The 21347-nt window shown below is 36.1% G+C and overlaps 1 protein-coding gene across 4 annotated transcripts in view; it reads left to right on the forward strand.

The window, feature by feature from the left end:
* The window catches only part of TXNL1 (thioredoxin like 1), a 43228-nt gene extending 22111 nt beyond the window's left edge, over positions 1-21117 (forward strand). Inside the window, exons 4-9 of one of the 4 annotated variants that reach the window (XM_032603068.1) lie at positions 7721-7843; positions 9508-9577; positions 11341-11513; positions 13638-13742; positions 18337-18379; positions 19807-21117. In XM_032603068.1, coding sequence (XP_032458959.1) covers positions 7721-7843; positions 9508-9577; positions 11341-11513; positions 13638-13742; positions 18337-18375 — 510 coding nt within the window. In that variant the 3' untranslated portion in view covers positions 18376-18379; positions 19807-21117. Of the gene's footprint in view, positions 1-7720; positions 7844-9507; positions 9578-11340 lie in introns of all 4 variants that reach the window. The other 3 variants (XR_004345440.1, XM_032603069.1, XM_032603070.1) reach the window with 3 other exon arrangements.
* The last annotated feature ends 230 nt before the right edge of the window (positions 21118-21347 follow it).

The raw sequence follows: 21347 nt of genomic DNA on the forward strand, positions 1-21347 counted from the left end.
CTAAGAATTTGTCCGTTTCTTCCAGATTGTCCATTTTATTGGCATAGAGTTGCTTGTAGTAATCTCTCATGATTTTTTTTATTTCTGCAGTGTCAGTTGTTACTTCTCCTTTTTCATTTCTAATTCTATTGATTTGAGTCTTCTCCCTTTTTTTCTTGATGAGTCTGGCTAGTGGTTTATCTATTTTGTTTATCTTCTCAAAGAACCAGCTTTTAGTTTTTATTGATCTTTGCTATTGTTTCCTTCATTTCTTTTTCATTTATTTCTGATCTGATTTTTATGATTTCTTTCCTTCTGCTAGCTTTGGGGTTTTTTTGTTCTTCTTTCTCTAATTGCTTGAGGTGCAAGGTTAGGTTGTTTATTCGAGATGTTTCCTGCTTCTTAAGGTGGGCTTGTATTGCTATAAACTTCCCCCTTAGAACTGCTTTTGCTGCATCCCATAGGTTTTGGGTCGTTGTGTCTCCATTGTCATTTGTTTCTAGGTATTTTTTGATTTCCTCTTTGATTTCTTCAGTGATCACTTCATTATTAAGTAGTGTATTGTTTAGCCTCCATGTGTTTGTATTTTTTACAGATCTTTTCCTGTAATTGATATCTAGTCTCATGGCGTTGTGGTCGGAAAAGATACTTGATACAATTTCAGTTTTCTTAAATTTACCAAGGCTTGATTTGTGACCCAAGATATGATCTATCCTGGAGAATGTTCCATGAGCACTTGAGAAAAATGTGTATTCTGTTGTTTTTGGATGGAGTGTCCTATAAATATCAATTAAGTCCATCTTGTTTAATGTATCATTTAAAGCTTGTGTTTCCTTATTTATTTTCATTTTGGATGATCTGTCCATGGGTGAAAGTGGGGTGTTAAAGTCCCCTACTATGAATGTGTTACTGTTGATCTCCCCTTTTATGGTTGTTAGTATTTGCCTTATGTATTGAGGTGCTCCTATGTTGGGTGCATAAATATTTACAATTGTTATATCTTCTTCTTGGATCGATCCCTTGATCATTATGTAGTGTCCTTCTTTGTCCCTTTTAATAGTCCTTATTTTAAAGTCTATTTTGTCTGATATGAGAATTGCTACTCCAGCTTTCTTTTGGTTTCCATTTGCATGGAATATCTTTTTCCATCCCCTTACTTTCAGTCTGTATGTGTCTCTAGTTCTGAAGTGGGTCTCTTGTAGACAGCATATATAAGGGTCTTGTTTTTGTATCCATTCAGCCAATCTGTGTCTTTTGGTGGGAGCATTTAGTCCATTTACATTTAAGGTAATTATTGATATGTATGTTCCTATTTCCATTTTATATATTGTTTTGGGTTCGCTACTATAGGTCATTTCCTTCTCTTGTGTTTCGTGTCTAGAGAAGTTCCTTTAGCATTTGTTGTAAAGCTGGTTTGGTGGTGCTGAACTCTCTCAGCTTTTGCTTGTCTGTAAAGGTTTTAATTTCTCCATCAAATGTGAATGAGATCCTTGCTGGGTAGAGCAGTCTTGGTTTCAGGCTATTCTCCTTCATCACTTTCAGTATGTCCTGCCACTCCCTTCTGGCTTGTAGGGTTTCTGCTGAGAGATCCGCTGTTAACCTTATGGGGATTCCCTTGTGTGTTATTTGTTGTTTTTCCCTTGCTGCTTTTAATATGCTTTCTTTGTATTTAATTTTTGACAGTTTGATTAATATGTGTCTTGGCGTGTTTCTCCTTGTATTTATCCTGTATGGGACCCTCTGTGCTTCCTGGACTTGATTAACTATTTCCTTTCCCATATTAGGGAAGTTTTCAACTATAATCTCTTCAAATATTTTCTCAGTCCCTTTCTTTCTTTCTTCTTCTTCTGGAACCCCTATAATTCGAATGTTGGTGCGTTTCATGTTGTCCCAGAGGTCTCTGAGACTGTCCTCAGTTCTTTTCATTCTTTTTTCTTTATTCTGCTCTGCAGTAGTTATTTCCACTACTTTATCTTCCAGGTCACTTATCCGTTCTTCTGCCTCAGTTATTCTGCTATTGATCCTATCTAGAGTGATTTTAATTTCATTTATTGCATTGTTCATCGTTGCTTGTTTCATCTTTAGTTCTTGTAGGTCCTTGTTAACTGTTTCTTGCATTTTGTCCATTCTACTTCCAAGATTTCGGATCATCCTTACTATCATTATTCTGAATTCTTTTTCAGGTAGATTGCCTATTTCCTCTTCATTTGTTAGGTCTGGTGGGTTTTTATCTTGCTCCTTCATCTGCTGTGTGTTTTTCTGTCTTCTCATTTTGCTTATCTTACTGTGTTTGGGGTCTCCTTTTTGCAGGCTGCAGGTTCGTAGTTCCCGTTGTTTTTGATGTCTGTCTCCAGTGGCTAAGGTTGTTTCAGTGGGTTGTGTAGGCTTCCTGGTGGAGGGGACTAGTGCTTGTGTTGTGCTGGATGAGGCTGGATCTTGTCTCTCTAGTGGGCAGGTTCACGTCTGGTGGTGTGTTTTGGGGTGTCTGTGGCCTTATTATGATTTTAGGCAGCCTCTCTGCTAATGGGTGGGGTTGTGTTCCTGTTTTGCTAGTTGTTTGGCATAGGTTGTCCAGCACTGTGGCTTGCTGGTCGTTGAGTGAAGCTGGGTGCTGGTGTTAAGATGGAGGTCTCTGGGAGATTTCCGCTGTTTAATATTATGTGGAGCTGGGAGGTCTCTTGTTGACCAGTGACCTGAAGTTGGCTCTCCTACCTCAGAGGCAGAGCCCTGACTCCTGGCTGGAGCACCAAGAGCCTTTCATCCACACGGCTCAGAATAAAAGGGAGAAAAAGTAGAGAGAATTAGTAGAAGTATGAGGAAAGAAAGAAGGAAAGGAGGAAAGGAAGGAAGGAAGAAAGAAGCAAAGAAGGAAAGAAAGGAGGGAGGGAGGGAGGGAGGGAGGAAGGACGGAAGGAGGGAAAGAAGGAAAAAAAGACAGAAAGAAAGATGATACAGTAAAAATAAAATAAAGTATAATATAGTTATTGAATTAAAAAATATTTAGAAAAAAAAAAGGGACGGATAGAACCTTAGGACAAATGTTGGAAGCAAAGCTATACAGAGAAAATCTTACACAGAAGCATACACATACACCTTCACAAAAAGAGGTAAAGGGGGAAAAATCATAAATCCTGCTCCCTGAGACCACCTCCTCAATTTGGGGTGATTCGTTGTCTAAAGGAGGGAGGGAAGGAAGGAAAGAAAGAAAGAACGAAGGTAAAGTATAATAAAGTTATTACAATTAAACTTAATTATTAAGAAAAAGAATTTTTAAAAAAAAGTCATGGACGGATAGAGCCCTAGGACAAATGGTGGAAGCTAGAGTATACAGACTAGATGTCACACAGGAGCATACACGTACACCTTCACAAAAAGAGGAAAAGGGAAAAAAATCATAGATTTCGCTCCTAAATTCCACCTCTTCAATTTGGGATCATTCCTTGTCTATTCAGGTATTCCACAGATGCAGGGTATATCAAGTTGATTGTGGAGCTTTAATCCGCTGCTTCTGTGGCTGCTGGGAGAGATTTCCCTTTCTCTTCTTTGTTTTCACAGCTCACAGGAGCTCAGCTTTGGATTTGGCCCTGCCTCTGCGTGTAGGTCGCTGGAGGGCGTCTGTTTTTTCGCTCAGACAGGACGGGGTTAAAGGAGCCGCTGATTCGGGGCCTCCGGCTCACTCAGGCCGGGGGTTGGGGGATGGGGGAAGGAGGGGCACTGCGTGCGGGGCCGGCCTGCGGCGGCAGAGGCAGCGTGACGTTGCGGCAGAGGCCGGCGTGACGTTGCACCAGCCTGAGGCCCGCCGTGCGCTGTCCCGGGGAAGTTGTCCCTGGATCCCGGGAACCTGGCAGTGGCGGGCTGCACAGGCTCCGCGGAAGAGGGGTGTGGAGAGTGACCTGTGCTCGCACACAGGCCCCTTGGTGGCGGCAGCAGCAGCCTTAGCGTCTCCCGCCCGTCTCTGGGGTCCGCGGTTTTAGCCGCGGCTCGCGCCCGTCTCTGGGGTTTCGCTTTCAGCCGCGGCTCGCGCCCTTCTCGGCGGCTCGCGCCCTCAGCCGCGGCTCGCGCCCGTCTCTGGGGTTCGCGCTTTTAGCCGCGGCTCGCGCCCGTCTCTGGAGTTCCTTTAAGCAGCGCTCTTAAACCCCTCTCCTCGCGCACCAGGAGACAAAGAGGGAAGAAAAAGTCTCTTGCCTCTTCGGCCGGTGCAGGCTTTTCCCCGAACTCCCTCCCGGCTAGTCGTGGTGCACTAACCCCTTCAGGCTATGCTCAAGCCGCCAACCCCAGTCCTCTCCCTGAGCTCCGTCCAAAACCAAAACCCGAGCCTCAGCTCGCAGCCCCGCCCGCCCCGGTGGGTGAGCAGCAAGCCTCTCGGGTTGGTGAGTGCTGGTCGGCACCGATCGTCTGTGCAGGAATCTCCCCGCTTTGCCCTCCGCACCCGTCGCTGTGCACTACTCCGTGGTCCCGAAACTCCCCCCTCTGCCTCCCGCAGTCTCCGCCCGCGGAGGGGCTTCCTAGTGTGTGGAAACTTTTCCTCCTTCACAGCTCCCTCCCACTGGTGCAGGTGCCGTCCTTATTCTTTTGTCTCTGTTTTTTCTTTTGCCCTACCCAGTTACGTGGGGAGTTTCTTGCCTTTTGGGAGGTCTGAGGTCTTCTGCCAGCCTTCCGTAGGAGTTCTGTAGGAGTTGTTCCACGTGTGGATGTATTTGTGGTGTATCCGTGGGGAGGAAGGCGATCTCCGCGTCTTACTCTTCCGCCATCTTTTTCTTTTCCTTTGTGCTTTGTTTAGTTTCGCTTGCTCAGAGGGTGTCGCGTGCAGAGTCCTTGCACCCAGCACTGAAGACCGGGGCTCCTAGCGCGAAACAGCCAGCAGCACCGACACGGGGATTCCATGACTGCCTTTTAATTTGTCTGTACCATGCAGCATGTGGGATCCTAGTTCCCTGACCAGGGATCGAACCTGAGCCCCCTGTATTGGAAGCGCAGAGTCCCAACCACTGGACCTCCAGGGAAGTCCCATGACTGCCTTTTTTTTAAGTTTAAAGCAACGCCAGTCTACTGTAGTAGCCACTAGGCACATGTGGCATTTTTTATGTGACTGGGGCAACTGAGGAACTGAATTTTTAGTTTTATCTATTTTTAATTGATTTAGTTTTAAATTTACACATGTGGCTAATGGCTGTCTCATTGTACAGTGCAGGTCTGGACCATTTGTCTTACACAGTGTCCCACAGTCTGGATTTGTCTGGCTGTGTTCTCATGATTCTTTCCTCATTATTGGCAAGTTGATTGCATAAGTAGTGATACTTATTTCCAATTACATATTTTTGCAAATATGTCAGTTTGCAGTTATGTCAAGTATACAATATTATGCCAGTTTGTCCCAGACAGTGTTGTAAAACAGAGCACTTTAATGCAACTGTTCAAATATGATACTTGTTTTGTGTGCCCCATGATAAATTAAAAAGCAATTTTAAATTATTTACCTATTTAGTTTATTTTCATCATTAAGGTATTGGAAGTACGACTGCAATGTTGTCTTCAAGCCTGGGATCTTGATCCTGCATATAGTATGGAAGAGGCATCTCGGTAGGATGGTAGACAAATGTTTGAAAGATTTTGTCACATTTTCAAGGCAAATGTTCAAGAAGTTCAGAATAATTCTGTAGTAGTAGAACTTAGCTGTGTAGTGCTCCTTTTCTTCCTGCCTCCCTTTTTGAATTGGCTACATTATGTTACCCTGAGTAATACATTTAACATCTAATGCAATGTAACATTTGATATAATAGAAAAGAATATTTTGGCTTTGGAAGCATTTAGGCTAGTCTATGAATAATTAAGGGTATATTCTAATGGATTATTACCATATTGATAATTATTTGAAATGTAAAGTTTTCTTTAGTCTTTCAGAACTATATACACATGTATTAGTATGTGTATTAGTATTCGTAATAAAGACTGATAGAATGGTGAACTTGTATCTGATAACTTAGAATACTTGGTAATCTTTATTTTTTTATTTTTTTAAAATTACTTGGTAAACTTTAAAAACAGTTTTTGTTTAGTAGGTGAAATGGATACTTTTCTAGAAAAATAGTTTCAAAATCAACTCCACTAGAAGCAGAACTCCTAAATAGACCAATCACCATTGAGGAAATAGAGAAAATAGTAAAAGGGCTCTTACTTAAATACCAAGATGACTTCACAGGGAAATTCTACCAAATCTCTAAAGATCAGGTAGTCTTGTGTTAACTGCAACTACTCAAGACCGTATAAAAAGAGAGAAAACTTTCATTTTGAAGTTTCATTTTGAAGTAAGTTATGACATTGATCCCAGAATCTGACAAAGTTTGCAGCAAAAAAGAAAGCTACCAACCAGTTCCAGTTAGGAATATTGGTGTACAAATCTTAAATAAAATATTAGTAAACAAAATTCAGCAATCTAGAGGAGAAAAATCATGATTTCCTAATATGGGGAAAAAGCATTTGACAGAATGCAATATCTATTTATTTCTAAAGTGTTCAATAAAATTTTAATGGGGAAGTACTGGAGGCATTCCCACTGAAGTCAGAAACAAGACAGGGATGACCACTGTCACTGCAACTCTATGGCGTTGTGTTGAAAGTATTAGCCAAAACATATACAGGAAAATGTTAAATGACACCACAGGGAAGCACTCAGCAAAATCCAGAATATAAGAAATCTATAGGCTAAATAACTGTAGATTAAAAGAGATTTAAGAGACATTAACTAAATACGGTATTTGTACTTTTCTTGGATTCTTATTCTGAGACTCAGTAATTTCAACTGTAAAACATTTATGAGACAGTTGAAGAAATTTGAACATTGATATTGATAATATTAAAATATTATTCATTGTTTTAGTTGTGATAATGATACTGAGGATTTTTTTGGAGTACTTATCTCTTGTGAACACACTGAAATGTTCATGAATGAAATGAAAAAAATGTCTAAAATTTACTTGAAAATAATTGGGAGAAAGGTTGGGAATGGTTACAGGGTAAAGGTGAGATAAGAGTGGGCATGAGTTGATGATTATTGTAGCTGGGAGGTGGATACCTGAGGTTCACTGTATTAGTCTATTTGTATATGTTTGGAGTTTTCCATGATAAAAATTTTTTAAATAGTTATTTGCTATTCATCTTTAAACTCTTCACGGATATAGGTTTAAAGAGTGCATGATTACTAGAAGAGGGAGGTCGGCTTTCTTTGGATATTTTGTAGATATTTTAATTGGCATATTTTCCATTTCAAAACACTGCTATTAAAAAACGTATAAATCAACATTTAATAATCTTTGTGTTAAAGACTTGATTCTGGATTCTTATTAAGTGGGCTAAGCCTAAATTTGGCTTTAATTATTAGTGATAGATGTCAGTTAGAAGTTCAAATGAAAGGGTTATTATAAAAGTTTTAGTAACTATTTTAAATGAGATATAAGTTTTCTTTAAAATTGCTTAATCAAGAGAGAGTCATTCCAATATAAAATAAAAAGTTTAGAAAAAAAAGAATCACATACAAGGATGTATTGTACAACACAGGGAATAGTCAGTATCTTATAGTAACTATAAATGGAATATAACCTTTAAAAATTGTTAATCACTATGTTGTATCCCGGAAACATAATATTGTACAATAAAAAAAAGAATCACATATTTACATTTCTTATTAAGATTTTTATACCAAATCCAAATGCTTTGCCTAAAGTCTTGGTTTAATTTTTTTCAGATGGATTTAATGCCTTTTATTAACAAAGCTGGCTGTGAATGTCTTAATGAAAGTGACGAGCATGGATTTGACAACTGTTTACGAAAAGACATGACCTTCTTGGAATCTGATTGTGATGAACAGGTAACCGAATGCTTAAGGCTTATCAGTATTTATGCCTGCTCTTTTTTCTTGTTCAGGTTTCCATCTCAGGATTTTATGTTTCTCTTTTCCAGATGCTCACTTCTTTCTTCCTTTTTATAAGTTCACCCCTGTCCTTTGACCCTGCAGACCCCCGTTTCTTTGTTCTTCTATTCCAGCTGCACGATGGAGAATCACTGATCTCTTGGATTGCCCTGAAGGCTGAGTTGAGCCTTCACTCTTCTTAAGTCCTTTTGTTCATTCTTGACTTGCCTTCATACTTCCTATACGACTTTGTCCCTGAGAAATAGAAACTAATTAGATGAGCCCTCCCTGTATGTCTAGTCCTCACTCCCAGATGTAAACCTGTTGTATTTCCCTATAATTCCCAGCATTATTGTTCCAGAGGAAGTAGTGTAGTATAGTACTGCCTTTATCAAGCCATCTCTGTCTTCATCTTGACTGTTATTTTCCTTAATTTAATTTCTATTCCATTGCCTCTGCTTTGTCCCCATTTCCTGTTCATCTTTTACATGTTCACAAAAGTTATTTCTCTAAAATATAAATCTGATCATGCTTCTCTTTCTTAAAAGAGTTAAATGGTTCTTCAGTGACTTCAGGAAGAAGGTGTCGTATTCTTGCTGACTTTATATGCTTCTAGCTTTCTACTCTCATAATCCTCTTCACCTGTGGTTCAAGTCTCTAAGCATGTCATGCTTATTTTCCAGCACACAATTACAGGTCAAGTATAAAAGGTACTTACATAACCAAAGGGAGTAATTTAAGTATTTTCTTAAGCAAATAGACCACAGTGATTTGAAATCATAAATCCAAATCCCCTCTTTCTTTGCTCTAGCCAGAGCTACCTTACTGTATAGCTTTGAGAATATCATTCACATTGTGCTCCTTGTAAATGGTGCCCTGAAATAATGTGGTGATGCGTATCAGAAGGACTGGATACAGCTTCCCTGAAATCTTCCTGCCAAGGAAATCTTCCTCCCAGGGTAGAAGCATAGGTACCTACATCAGACAGAATTTTAGCTGGAAAGAAGATTGAGTGAATGAATCAGAGATAGGCATTTCGGCATTGTTTTGTGTTCCAGTTCCCTTACCTGGCTTTTCAGATTCAGTTAGTCAGATAAATTTAAGATGGAGGTTTGGAGGTTACTGTTAGAGCTGTGAGTCCTGTTCTCTTGAGTTTTGGATTAAATAGAGTTCATTTGAGGTCTAGTCTCTCCACGTAGCCTGTGTGCATTGTCTCCAAATTGTCAAGTGACGTGGGTGGATGCTTCCACAAATAAATTGTTTTGAAAAATAATAAGCTTAATATGCTAAAATATATAGTTTTAATTTCGGGATTTTGTTTGTTTTTTTGGAAAGCAGGTTGCTTATCAGTTTTAGGTTATAAGACATTAGGTTCTTACACATAATTTTAGTTAATTCTATTAAATTTTGTTGTTATTTCTTTATACGAATAATACATTAATGTATTGCTCAAATGTCAACCTAATCAAGTTACTTTCAACTTACTGATATTCTGTATTACATTGGTTTTGTTAGATGAATTAAATTTTGTCTGCTGCTTAATTATTTAAATCTCCTTAGCTATTGTGTTATTTAAGGTGTTCAACAGTCCTTTAAAAATGAAACTATTATTTTCTTCACAGCTACTTATTACCGTGGCATTCAATCAGCCTGTTAAGCTTTATTCAATGAAATTTCAAGGGCCGGATAATGGTGAGTAATGGGTGCTTTTCTTTAAACTAACTTTCTGCTCTGTAGACCTGCTAGCACATATTTAAAACTTTTCTTTTTTTTTAAATTGAGGTATAGTTGATGTATACTCCTATGTAAGTTTTAAGTGTACAACATAGTGATTCACAATTTTTAAGGGTTATTCCATTTATAGTAATTCTAAAATATTGGCTATATTCCCTGTGTTGTACAGTATATCCTTGTAGCTTATTCATTTTATACATAGAAGTTTGTACCTCTTAATCTCTTACCCCTATCTTGCTCCTCCCTCCTCCCCTCTTCCACACTGGTAACCACTAGTTTGTTTATCTGTGAGTCTGCTTCTTTTTTGTTATATTCCCAAGTTTGTCATAGTTTTCAGATTCCACATATAAGTAAGTGATATCATACAGCATGTGTCTTTCTCTGTCTGACCTATTTCACTTAGCATAATACCCTCCAGGTCCATCCATGTTGTTGCAAATGGCAAAATTTCATTCTTTTATGGTTGAGTAGGATTCCATTGTATATATATTTACTACATCTTCTTTATCCATTCTGTTGATGGACACTTAGGTTAAAACTTTTTATTAAATAGAGGTAAAGATTTCTTGTTTTGGGAAGGAGTGAAATTGTTCTTAGAACAAAGCAGTGGGCAAATAATGTGAGATTATTGGACCGAAAGTAATAAAAAAAGAAATGTTTACCCTTTTTCCAAAGTTTTTTATTTTAGAATTTAAGTTCCCTTTTAATCTGAAAACGAGGTAGCCCTTTCTTCCAACTAAAGATTCTAGGTTTGAGGTAGCTGTTTTTCAGGATCAGAACTGGGAGAATTATTTCACATTCCTCCTGTTATAGGTGATAAGACAGGCTCCGGATCTTCCTATTTGTGCTCTAATTATAGTTTCATCTTGTTTGTACATATTATGATGCTGTAAACATGATTGTACAGACTTGGCATTTTTCTTTGCATTAAATAAAGAATTGTGCTATTCACCCTCCCACCCCCTTTTTTCTGTTTCTTACTGAAGTGTTTTTTGCTGGTTGGGGCGGGCAGGGGTGGGGGCATGGGGTGGGCAGTGGGGACTAGGATTCTGGTTTTTTGGTTGATTGGGAGAAGCAGTACGCTTATCAGGTAGCATTCCCTTATCATTTGCTATTCTAAATTTTCATGTATTAATGACTTTTCACTAATAAAATTGTTTCTTTATTCTGAGAATACAAAGTATTTATAAAAGCAAATGCTATAGAAATGAGTATTTAAGCAGTGTGACTACCTTAAGATTCCTTAATGAGTCACAAAACACTGGTCTGAAGTTAAAAGGACTAAGACTCTATCAATATGATTTTACCACTGAGCACATCCTAATCCCTAAGATGAATTTTGGTAGTTTGTGTAATTAATTTCCTTCTGGCTAAATGTTGTCACTGATAGTGCTTTCCTCCTAAATAACAAAATGTACCAACTGATGGCAACTGCAAGACCCGCGTCAATGTTATTTCTTTTATGAAACTTTCTGTCAGCCTGCATGTGCTGTCAGACTCCACTGCCACCTTCCCTATACCTCCTCACTGAGAGTTGTACATGTATCATAGTATGTCTTTTATAGTTGAGGGCAAGAACTCTGTGTATATGTTATGCATGTACATATATATGTATGTGTTTTCATCTAGTATTCCTAGTACTTAGTATAGTTTTAGCAGGCCAAGAATATACCAGTAATATGTTTGGCGTTAGCATTTAATTTTATTCTACCATTTTATAGGTCAGGGTCCTAAGTATGTAAAAATTTTTATCAATCTACCCCGGTCTATGGATTTTGAAGAGGCAGAAAGAAGTGAGCCAACTCAAGCTCTGGAACTAACAGAGGATGATATTAAAGAAGATGGTATTGTCCCACTTCGTTATGTAAAGTTTCAGAATGTTAACAGTGTAACTGTAAGTAATATTTCATCCAGATATATTTAACGGGTTGTGGGTGACAGTTCATGCCATCTTTAGTATCCTAGCTGATTCCACGTGATCCTTAAAAGTAATAATTGTCCACTTGGTTTGAAATGCATAAACATGTCTAATGAGCTAATTGAATTTTCTTCTTTCTAATTCATCTGTGTGCCCTAAAGAGGAAAGACGGATTGATTTTTTTTTTAATTTGTGGATTTGTCAGTTTACATATATATATATTACGTATACATCTTTGGCAACTTTTGTTAAAAGTTTATTCTAGAACATTTATACTTAAATAGAAGATATTTGTGCTTCCTTCATACCTGGTAATGAGTGATGATACGTTTGTAAAGTCCAATTTACTTTTCTAGAATATAGAGTTTTTAATAGTGTAGTGGCCGCGATCTCAGTAAAAATGGCTTTTAAAAGATAGTTTTATATTATCTTAATTTACATTAAGAAAGCAGCAGCTTTTTAGCAGTTATTAATTGCTTTTGTGAATTTTAGTATTAAAACCCAAAATATGCTCCTAAACCACCTGTCCACCCTAGCCCGTTCCTTCAGAGGAGGGGGTAGGAGGGTTATAAAAGAATAGTAGAATACCTAGAAAAAGGAGTAGGAACCAGCACAGAGTCACTTGAGAACAAGGCGTGCCAAGCTAATGTGATTTCTTTGTGTTAGTGGATTCTGGTTTTTGTAAATTAGAAGAATGCCATAGCATGTGTTCATTTTAGGAGGTTTTCAGTAGAATTTCACAGAATATACTTAGTGGTAAGATGAAAGATTATATAAAGTTGAGTTTTCAGTAGTTGAAATATTTTACCCAGATAAAATTACAGAAAATGGTTATATCATACTGGAACACTGGTTATGAAATATTTTTTTGACTTTACTCATATTTGTAACATTCAGTTAATAACACCTGTTACTTTATTTAGTGATGGGAGGAAGGCATTTGTTTATTGGAAAAGCCCTTTAAACCCAGAGATCCTAATATAATCTCCTCTATCTTTGAGAATCATTGAACATAGTTATCTTGTGATAGGTTCACAGTCTTCACTGTGTTCTATCAAAATCAAAATTTTAGTCAAAAAAAAAAAAATTTTAGTCAGTGACTTAAATCCCGACAGAGAAAGCATGCCTGTCACTTTTTTTGGTGATAAAATTGAAATTGAAATGACAGCTTTGATCCGGAAGTCTGATCAGAATAAGTAGATGGATTTTAAAAGCAGTAAATATAAACTGTTGTGCTTAGATTAAAAAAGCATTGCAAATAAATAGATAGCTAGTTTAATAGTCCACTTATTATAGACTTAGAGTTTTTAATTGAATAGCTCAGTTTGAGATGAATCTGTGGTTTCCTGTAAAAACAACAAAAACTGATTGCTTAGTGCCATCTGAGAATGAAAAAAGTATGTTGCTGAATTCAAGAGAGGCAATAATCTTAAGTAGACAGCATGTAGAGTATTATTTTAATAGAGCAAATTTTAAAAATCCAATATATTGAAAAAGGATCTATGAGTAAAGTTTCTGTCTCCTAACATGCTGAGGGGAGTTTTTAAATAGAAAGGGTAAAGAGCCAAGCTTGAAAAAACATGTAAGCCACAGTATAGTTTTAGGACCCTATTTCCAGTACTATTTTTTTCTTTTAAAATTGTAGGAAATAGAACGAATGAAGGATTATCAGAAAGAATATAACTGCAGAGATTTTCCTCAGTGAAAAATTATAATTTTAGTAAAGTTTCAGTAACACTCTGCCCACTGTAATCATGAATTTCATACCCTTTCAACATTCTTTGTAAATAATTTAACTATGACCCTTCCACACTATCACACTAAATCATCAAGAACTTGTGTATGTGAGTGTCTTGCCATGACATCCCTGGAGAAGGTAAGAATAGCTGGGCAAACAATAGAATTAATAATGCTATAGGAGTACTAGTCTAAATGTAATTCGGATTAATCCTTACAAAGAATGGAAGGTATTTTTTATTAATAACCTAAGGAAATTGATTACATTTAAAGCATGTTTATAAAAGGAGTGTAATCATTAATGTAAAAATTCTTTCCTTTTTTGGTGTGTGTGTGTGTGTGTGTGTGTGTGTGTGTATGTAGATATTTGTTCAGTCCAATCAGGGTGAAGAAGAAACAACAAGAATTTCATATTTTACTTTTATTGGGACTCCAGTCCAGGCAACAAATATGAATGACTTCAAACGAGTAAGTTTGTTTAAATGATAGCTAGGAGAAATAAAAATAACAATTTTAAGGAAATAATTTTAAAGCTGTCAAAATCATGTCATGAAATTTTATAAGGTTAAACAGAACAGTAGGTTCTTCTAATCACATTTTTAGATTTCTTACTAAACGAAATCTCTAATAAAAGTAAGTCCTACTGTTATAGTGTCTGTTAATGAATGGCATCCAAATAAGAGGGGTAAAAATTATTGTTTGGTTATAGAAAGTAGTTAGGAATAATGAAAAATAGTAGTAGTGAGTTAAATCATTATTAATGAATTTTTAAGAACTTTGCTTATATTAAGATTTTGATTATCATTGTTTCTGATGAAAACATACTTAAAATGACAATTTTAATCAAAAAGAATGGACTCAGTTTTACTACACTGAGATGCTTTCAAACCATGTCTTCGTGCTGAAAGAACACATTTCAGCAAATAACTATTCAGTGAACAGACATATATGTATGTATTCAGTGAATTTTTTTGTTTTTTGATTTTGAGGACATAGTCCCAAAGTTTGTGAAAGAATTTATAAGTTCCATGGGACCTTTAGGGAAGAGAACATTTTTTTCATTCTTGGAGCTACTTCTAATTGGTAACGGTTCATTTAGGATGACTCTTAAAATACACAACCACAGATCATAGATGTACTTATCAGTACAGAACCCGGTTGCTGTACACAGACTAAATGTGCAGCAGCACCGGAGATGTAGGTTTTACTTGTGTTTCTGATGGCTGCATCTGGCGGGCAGTCTAGAACTTGGGGTGATTATAAGAGAGGAAGAGTTTCCCTAGCATTGTCAATGCCTGGAGGAAGAGGCACCTGGCTTAAAACTTAGAGCCCTGTTTGGGGAATTGGAGCCATGGAACACCCTGAAAACGTATTCTTTTTGATGGCACTGCAGATATAATTTTAATCCAATAACAGAAAAATTCATAAAATTTCATAACGGTGGATGAGCTTATAAAATTGTACGCTGTTTTTGCAAAAGTGATAACCTTGACAATAGCTATTTTAATGTCATTTTCCAACTGCTACCTTTCTGTCTCACAGCATAGTTAACTTTTGGGAGGTTTAGAAACAATTATTAGATCTGTCATGTCAAATGTTTGACATGCACATAATGACAGATCAGAAGAAGCAGAGATTAAACATCTACGTTTTTATGATATGAAATATGCTGCACTGGGAAACTGTGAGCAACAGAGTCGTTTTGGCCGCCTGCTTTGCTACTTTGCTTGTTTGAATTAAATGCCATTGGATTTGGCTTTAACCATGCCTTGCATAGTTTCTTTTTAGCTCAGTTCTTTCCTAAGATCTATTATTCTGAATCCTGTTATTTTCTCATATCATTAATTCGGCTCTGGTTTCCTGCTTCTCACCTCAGCTTATGCTACTTGATTTCCATTTTTCCTTTAGGTAACCCCTACTCTATCTTGTCCATCTTCTTACCAGCCTGCCATTCAGTTATAGTTTTTCTAATGTGCATTAATAATTGTCCATCTAAGGATGTCTCCACCTCTTTGTTTTTAACATCCCACCTCACATCCCTTCTAGCCTATTTTCTCTCTTTTTTGACTATCAAGCTACCTTTTTTGGACTGTCTTCAGGATAGCAAAGATATTTTTCTTTTCTTGTTTGAGAGTATTTGTGTTTGTTTTAAAATGCTATTTACCTTATTGAAAATTATGGCAGAACAATAGTTCTCAAAACTTTTTGGTCCCAGGACCCCTTCACAGTACTAAAGATTATTGAGGACCAACATTTATCTAATATTTACCATTTTAGAAGTTAAAACTGAGAAATTTAAAAAATATTTATTTACAAATAAAATCACTGTTAACACAAGTAATATTTTAAAATATATATATTTCAAAACAAAAACTAATTTTGTGAGAAGAAGAGCATTGCTTTTACACTTTGACCAATTTGTTTATAGTCTAGCTTAATAGAATCCTCTCATTCTCATATCTGCTTCTGCATTCAGTCAGTTTTGCTATCGTAAGTCATGTAGCCTCTGGAAAACTTCATTGTACATTTGTGAGACAATGAGAGTTAGTTAAAGAGGCAAGTAACAATTTAGCATTATTATGAAAATAGTTTTGACCTTGAAGACTCCATGAAAGGGTCTCAGGGATGCCCAGCCTGGACCACACTGAGAACTGCTGTGAAAATAATGTAATGCTATAATGGACTCCCTTCTTCGTGTCCTGGACTTCTTAATCCATTGCTTTTAATGTTTGATAAATTTTAATTGGTTGAATGACTTTCTTATATATATTAATATTACATTTTCTTTCAGTAGTTTCCAAATGAGTTTTGTTCTCGTGTCATTCATTGAACTCTAGGGTTATTCCTCAAGAGTAAGTCCGTATCTCAGTTTTCTTCATGTTGTGCTAAGTCAACAACTTCAGTGTAGGAAAACTGCAATTAAAAAGCTAGCTTATGTTTAACTGAAATTGGCCTTGTGTAGAGTCACTTAATTAAAAACTATCAGTGAGCTTGGTGTTTCTAGTAAAGGAAATAAACGATACATGGTATGGTACTTGTTGTCCCTGTGGTACTATGCTAGGTATAGTCATAAGCTCTGCCAGTAACGAGTTTATATTGTTAAAGGGTAATGCACAAACATTTGGAATGCTAATCAAAGTTAATCAAAGCTTTAGTTCACGGCTCTCTTCCTCTACAGAGTATTCTCATCCTTTCCCAGCCTGGTGATATTTCCTTCTTCCCAAGAATGGCTGGGAAAATATCAGAATGTTTTGTGGAGGAAAAGGGCCTAGAACTAAGCTGTGGGAGTAGAAATGGATAGAGGAAAAGATAGCAGTGGGCACTCTAGGTAGAATGGAAAACAGGAACCTTGGGCATGGAAGTGGGAAGGTGCAGGTCCTTCATTCGAGGATAGGTGAAGTATGGCACTTCTTTCCTTTATTTAGTTAGTCTGAATTTTAAAGGAATTGTACATAGCCATTGGAATTAAAAATTTCAATATAGATTGGGCATGTATTTTATCAGCACAGAGAGGAAAGTTTTGATACCTCTGTGTAGTGAAGAGAGCTGTGTAAAATGATTTTAATGAATGATAAAATAGAATTTGGTAGCGTTTTCAGTTTACATTTTTATGTTGTATGAGTTGTTTCCAGATAATTTTAGTTTTCAGAATGTCATTGATCTTCTCCTTATGTCACTAAGATGACAGAGCTAAGGTAATGCTGGTGAATCTTGGATGTGGCTAGAAATCTGAGACCACCTTGCATGCTGTTACAGCTTTAGAAGGTTGTACTTTTCAGATTTTGGAGACTAGAACATACCTTCCACTGGTCTGTTTTTGGCTCATAAGAAGCATTATGCCCAGACTTAGGCTTTCTGTTGTAAATGGATTCTTTGTGTTGCAGCATGAAAAAAGCTTGCCATTTTAATTGGAAGTAGATGTTTTCTTTGCTAAAATATGCTCTTTACATGGATTGCTTTATTTGAACACAAAAATAATATAAGTATACAAAACTGAGCAAAAATGAAGGGGCTTCTGCTTCTTAGGGAATGAGGTGCATTTGAAAGGCAGAGCAGATTTTCTGTGACTGTAATAAAAATAGACTTTTCTTAACTGGCCATTCACCGTATCAGCTATTATTGTAACATTTTTGTCTGTTTATTTTTCAGCTTTTTTAATCCAACTCAAATGAACTAAAACCAGAAGATTTTTTAAAATGAAGTAATATAAAGATTGACCTTATCTCACTCTACTCCCCTCCTTGCTTCTCTGCACCTGTCTGCTCTCACCCTTCTCATGTTCTCACCATTGTTGGGGCAAGATTTCTACAGCTTCTATCATCTGGATCAGCCTTCTTGTTACCTAAATTTCCTCAACTGTCTCTTCTTCAGATCTCATTCTAGTCATGTTTCTCAGTTGGCCTTTTATTTTTTTTGGTTTTTGTTCTGGGCTTGCAACTAGGTGCTTTAATTTCATTACCATACCAGGTTGCTCACCCAACTTTTTGTTACTTTTTTTAATTTACTTTCTCCTGTCTCATTTAATTTTGTGCTACATTTTGAGAAATAATTTTGCAATAAAACTTACATTGTTGTAAATGTTTTTAGATTTAACTAGTTAATGTTTTAATCTGATCTGAAGTTTAAATTTTATTTTTTAGGAGCTATAGAATCATTTTGGAAATCAAATACGAGCAGTTTCATCAAGTTCTTTTATATCAGTACTAGTGTAATATATTGATTAGGCTGAATTTGAGAGATGGGTGGGTTTTATTTTCTCATTGGAACTGTAGCCCCAAAATCTCTCTGCTGATTAATTGTGGGCATGTCCTGTGCTTTGCCAACGCAAGTGAGATCAAGGCCAGTTGAAAGACTTATGGACTGGATGTTAGGCTGGGTTAAAATATTAACATAGAAGATCAGTGGACTCTTGACTGAATAAATATTTTTGACATCTAATTTTGATGTACCAAAATTTTTGTTTGTCTGAGGTGTAATATAAAGACTTAAAAATGAATAAAAGAGCTTTACTTCTGGGGTGAGAAACTCCATATTGGAATGCTGAATTTCTTCTTTTTTACAGAGAATACACATTGGCAAGTTGAGAGTTATCAACCTGTGAAACAGTATGCAGATTCATGTCTTCTACTGTGTCACATCTGTTAAAATTTAAATTTTTAATATTAGTTGTTTTTGTTTTCTTTTGCTTAATCCAATAGCTCTGTGTTTTGTGTGTTCCCAAGGGATATGATGATCAATAATGCTTTCAGTGTTTATCTGCTTAAATCCATTTGTGGTACAGATAGTGCCACCTCCCCTTCTTTCTTAGGAAAGCTCCCCCCAGCTCTTAAAATCTAAATTTCTTAACTCTCATCCACGTACTCTTTTATGAGACTACCTTTTGTATCTTTTTGGCTTCTTGGGCTTTTTAACACATGGTTTCCTTGGATCAGAGAGGAGTTATTTTAAAGTAGTAAAAGTGATTTTCCTCAAGATGAGGAAAACAGCATTTCTAGCATCACGTGATTAGGAATTCAGTGGAAAGGGTTTTTATAATCTTTTCCCATGAATGACATTGACCCAGCCATGTTCTATTTTAGACCAGACTTGTACTGAAGACCTGTGTGAGTTTTACTTGATTCAGATACTACCGTTGGGACCAGAATCAATTTAAAATATGAAAATTATATTTACAGACATATATAGAAATTTTTTTGTATACAAATGTATGTTCAATAGCTTGCAAGTAGATTTCCTTAAAGGAATTTCTGCCATGAGAATACATTGTTATAAACTTTAGATTTAAAGTAAATTGTTTGATTAGAACGTAGTTTTAGAGCCTGCCTTCCCACAGAGGATTTGTTTTCTAGAACTATTGGTAGAAACCAAATTTATTCTTTATATTTTTAATCTGCTACATTTATAGCAACTAGAACATTTTTTAAACCCTTCAGTAGAGAATTTTTCTAATCATTGCCTGAAACAAGGTTTATTCTTTATCATTTCAGTAGTACATTGTAGCAATCAGGGTTTTTTAAAAATAGAAACTAGGCCAAATTAGTCATTTTTAATCTGTTTTCATTGCATGTCTGCATATTGATAGAAAAGTCTAGAAACCTGTCATCTTGGGCATGAAGACATAAGTTTAGCATACTCTTTTAATTGTACATTATTTTATGATCGGCAGGCATTTGATATCTCATTGCCTAAAAATAGTATGCCAAATATGTTTCACTCATGTAGCATCATCTCTTTATTAACTTCTCTAAACTGTCAACCTTGTTTTGAAAAATTGCATTACTTTTTCTTAAAACAGTGTGGGAAACCAAAAATAGCCTGCATGTGTTTTATTTTTAATTTCTAGAGTCTGGGAAGGGAGGGAGGGTCACAGTGTGCTTCAACAATGAAGATAATACTGCATGCCAAAAAATTGCAAAGATAAAAATTAATACCAGCTTTTAAAAATGATTATAATTTGTAATATTATTTTTAAAATAACTCATATTTCTAAATCAATAAGAAGTACATATAAAGTTATTTTTGTTCTTCCTAGGTAGTTGGCAAAAAAGGAGAAAGCCACTAAGGTACAAAAGACACTGGAAGACCATATTGCAGTCAGATCTACAGCTCCTGGATAATTGCTTGATTCTCACCAGAGACTTTCAATATTTCATTCATTGCCATTACCAATAAATCATTGCTTTTGTTCAGATGGTATCACTAGTGTTTCTCTTGTAATCATAATACATGCAATTGTAAATAAAAGTAACTACTTTTGCCAAGCTTAATTTTTGTTGTTCTAAATAAGTATTTTCCCTTTCCATTTATTTGAAAATTGGCCACCTTCTGATTTTAGCAGAGACATAGGTGTCTGGTAGCATACTGATCAAAAGACAGTTTCTCTCTTTAGAGGAGCAGAACTGTTTTAGGGAATTAAGGAGTGTATGTGCGCTCATGTGCACACACACAGGAAGTGATTTTGATGAGGGACTTGGAACGGCTAACCATGTTCCAATGAGTAACTAACTCATGTTTGTTAAACGGCATTTGGGTATCGGCTATAGAAATTACTCAAATTATAAACTACCAGAATTAAATAAGTTTAATGAGATTTAACTGTTCTCACCTAAAACTATTAGTTAATGGGACCACAGATTTTAAACCCTATTGGATAAACTTTTAAAATTTGTGTTATTTTCTTTACTAGTAGAGGTATGTTGAAATCTGACAGTAGGGAAAAATATAGTACTATGAATTCATGAAGCAACAGGAATTGATCTCTTTTAATCAAGCGTTTAATATTTTAACTACCAAAAGATACAGTGTAAATATACAGAGAACATGTTAAGGTTGAAAATGAATTAGCCACATATATATGTTTAAAAGGTCTTTCACAAAAGGCTGGCAAGACAAAGCATCTGTTCCTTATTTTTTAAATCTTAAACTGTAATCTAGAAAATATTAATAAATTTAATTTTTTAATTTTTCTATTTTTAAAATTAAAATTTTAAATTTCTCAGTATTTTAAAAATTCAGTGTTTAAAAAGAGTACATAAGACTTAAGATTTTGATTCAGTTGATAATAAATTTGAGGACCTATTTGTCTAGGACTTTGGTCAAGATACTGATTTGCCTTTGAGTCACCAGTGTATTTATCCATGTGTCTGAAAAAAATTATGCACAAGTTTTTGTGGTAAAATAGTCACTTTCTGAAACCCCAATGTCATTATATAGTGTTTCGTTTCTTTGTATGGAAGCACATTAACTGGTCTGTGGTGATGTCTATTTCATGGTTATGTTGCCTTGGGGGTCAAGGGGAAGCAGAAGGGCAAGAAATAAAATAAAAGCTTATAACACTTCTTAATATAGACCATCTCAGATTAATCGCGTCTGAAATTGAGTAAGATTAATATCAAAAGTTTTGTTTTACACTTTTGCATACTTAACCTTTTTGGGTAATTTTTCAAGTGCCTCATCTTAAGTATTGGTGACCTCATCCTATTTATACTTGACAATTTGAAAACCCAGCGAAAATAACCTCATACCTGTAAAGGACTGGGCATCAGATTTATATTGTTTATGTGACTTTCTATA

Source organism: Phocoena sinus, chromosome 14, assembly GCF_008692025.1.
Source record: "Phocoena sinus isolate mPhoSin1 chromosome 14, mPhoSin1.pri, whole genome shotgun sequence".
Taxonomy (NCBI): Eukaryota; Metazoa; Chordata; class Mammalia; order Artiodactyla; family Phocoenidae; genus Phocoena; species Phocoena sinus.